Here is a 255-nt window from a genome sequence, read left to right on the forward strand (position 1 = left end):
TTTTTTTTTCATGAACTTTTTTTTGCCTTCCAGTAAATGCATCAGAGAGTACCTCAGAGTATGATCCAGGCTTTATGTATTACTTCCTGTCTGCGGTGGCAGATGTTGCGGCGAACCCAAAGATCAATTCCAGTGCCATTTATTTCCAGCCAAATATGGCCTACACTTCCTCATACAAGGGCTTTTTCAACAAGACAATGCCACTTTTTGCACCAAGAGCATTCAGGTAGGAAGGAGACTGCTTTTTTTCATGTG

The 255-nt window shown here is 41.6% G+C and overlaps 1 protein-coding gene across 1 annotated transcript in view; it reads left to right on the forward strand.

Moving 5' to 3' along the window:
- LOC119590630 overlaps positions 1 to 255 on the forward strand; it is a 22,302-nt gene that overhangs the window by 4,789 nt on the left and 17,258 nt on the right. Inside the window, 1 exon segment of the mRNA XM_037939309.1 lies at positions 34 to 226. Coding sequence (XP_037795237.1) covers positions 34 to 226 — 193 coding nt within the window.

This window comes from Penaeus monodon, chromosome 27 (assembly GCF_015228065.2).
Source record: "Penaeus monodon isolate SGIC_2016 chromosome 27, NSTDA_Pmon_1, whole genome shotgun sequence".
Classification (NCBI taxonomy): Eukaryota; Metazoa; Arthropoda; class Malacostraca; order Decapoda; family Penaeidae; genus Penaeus; species Penaeus monodon.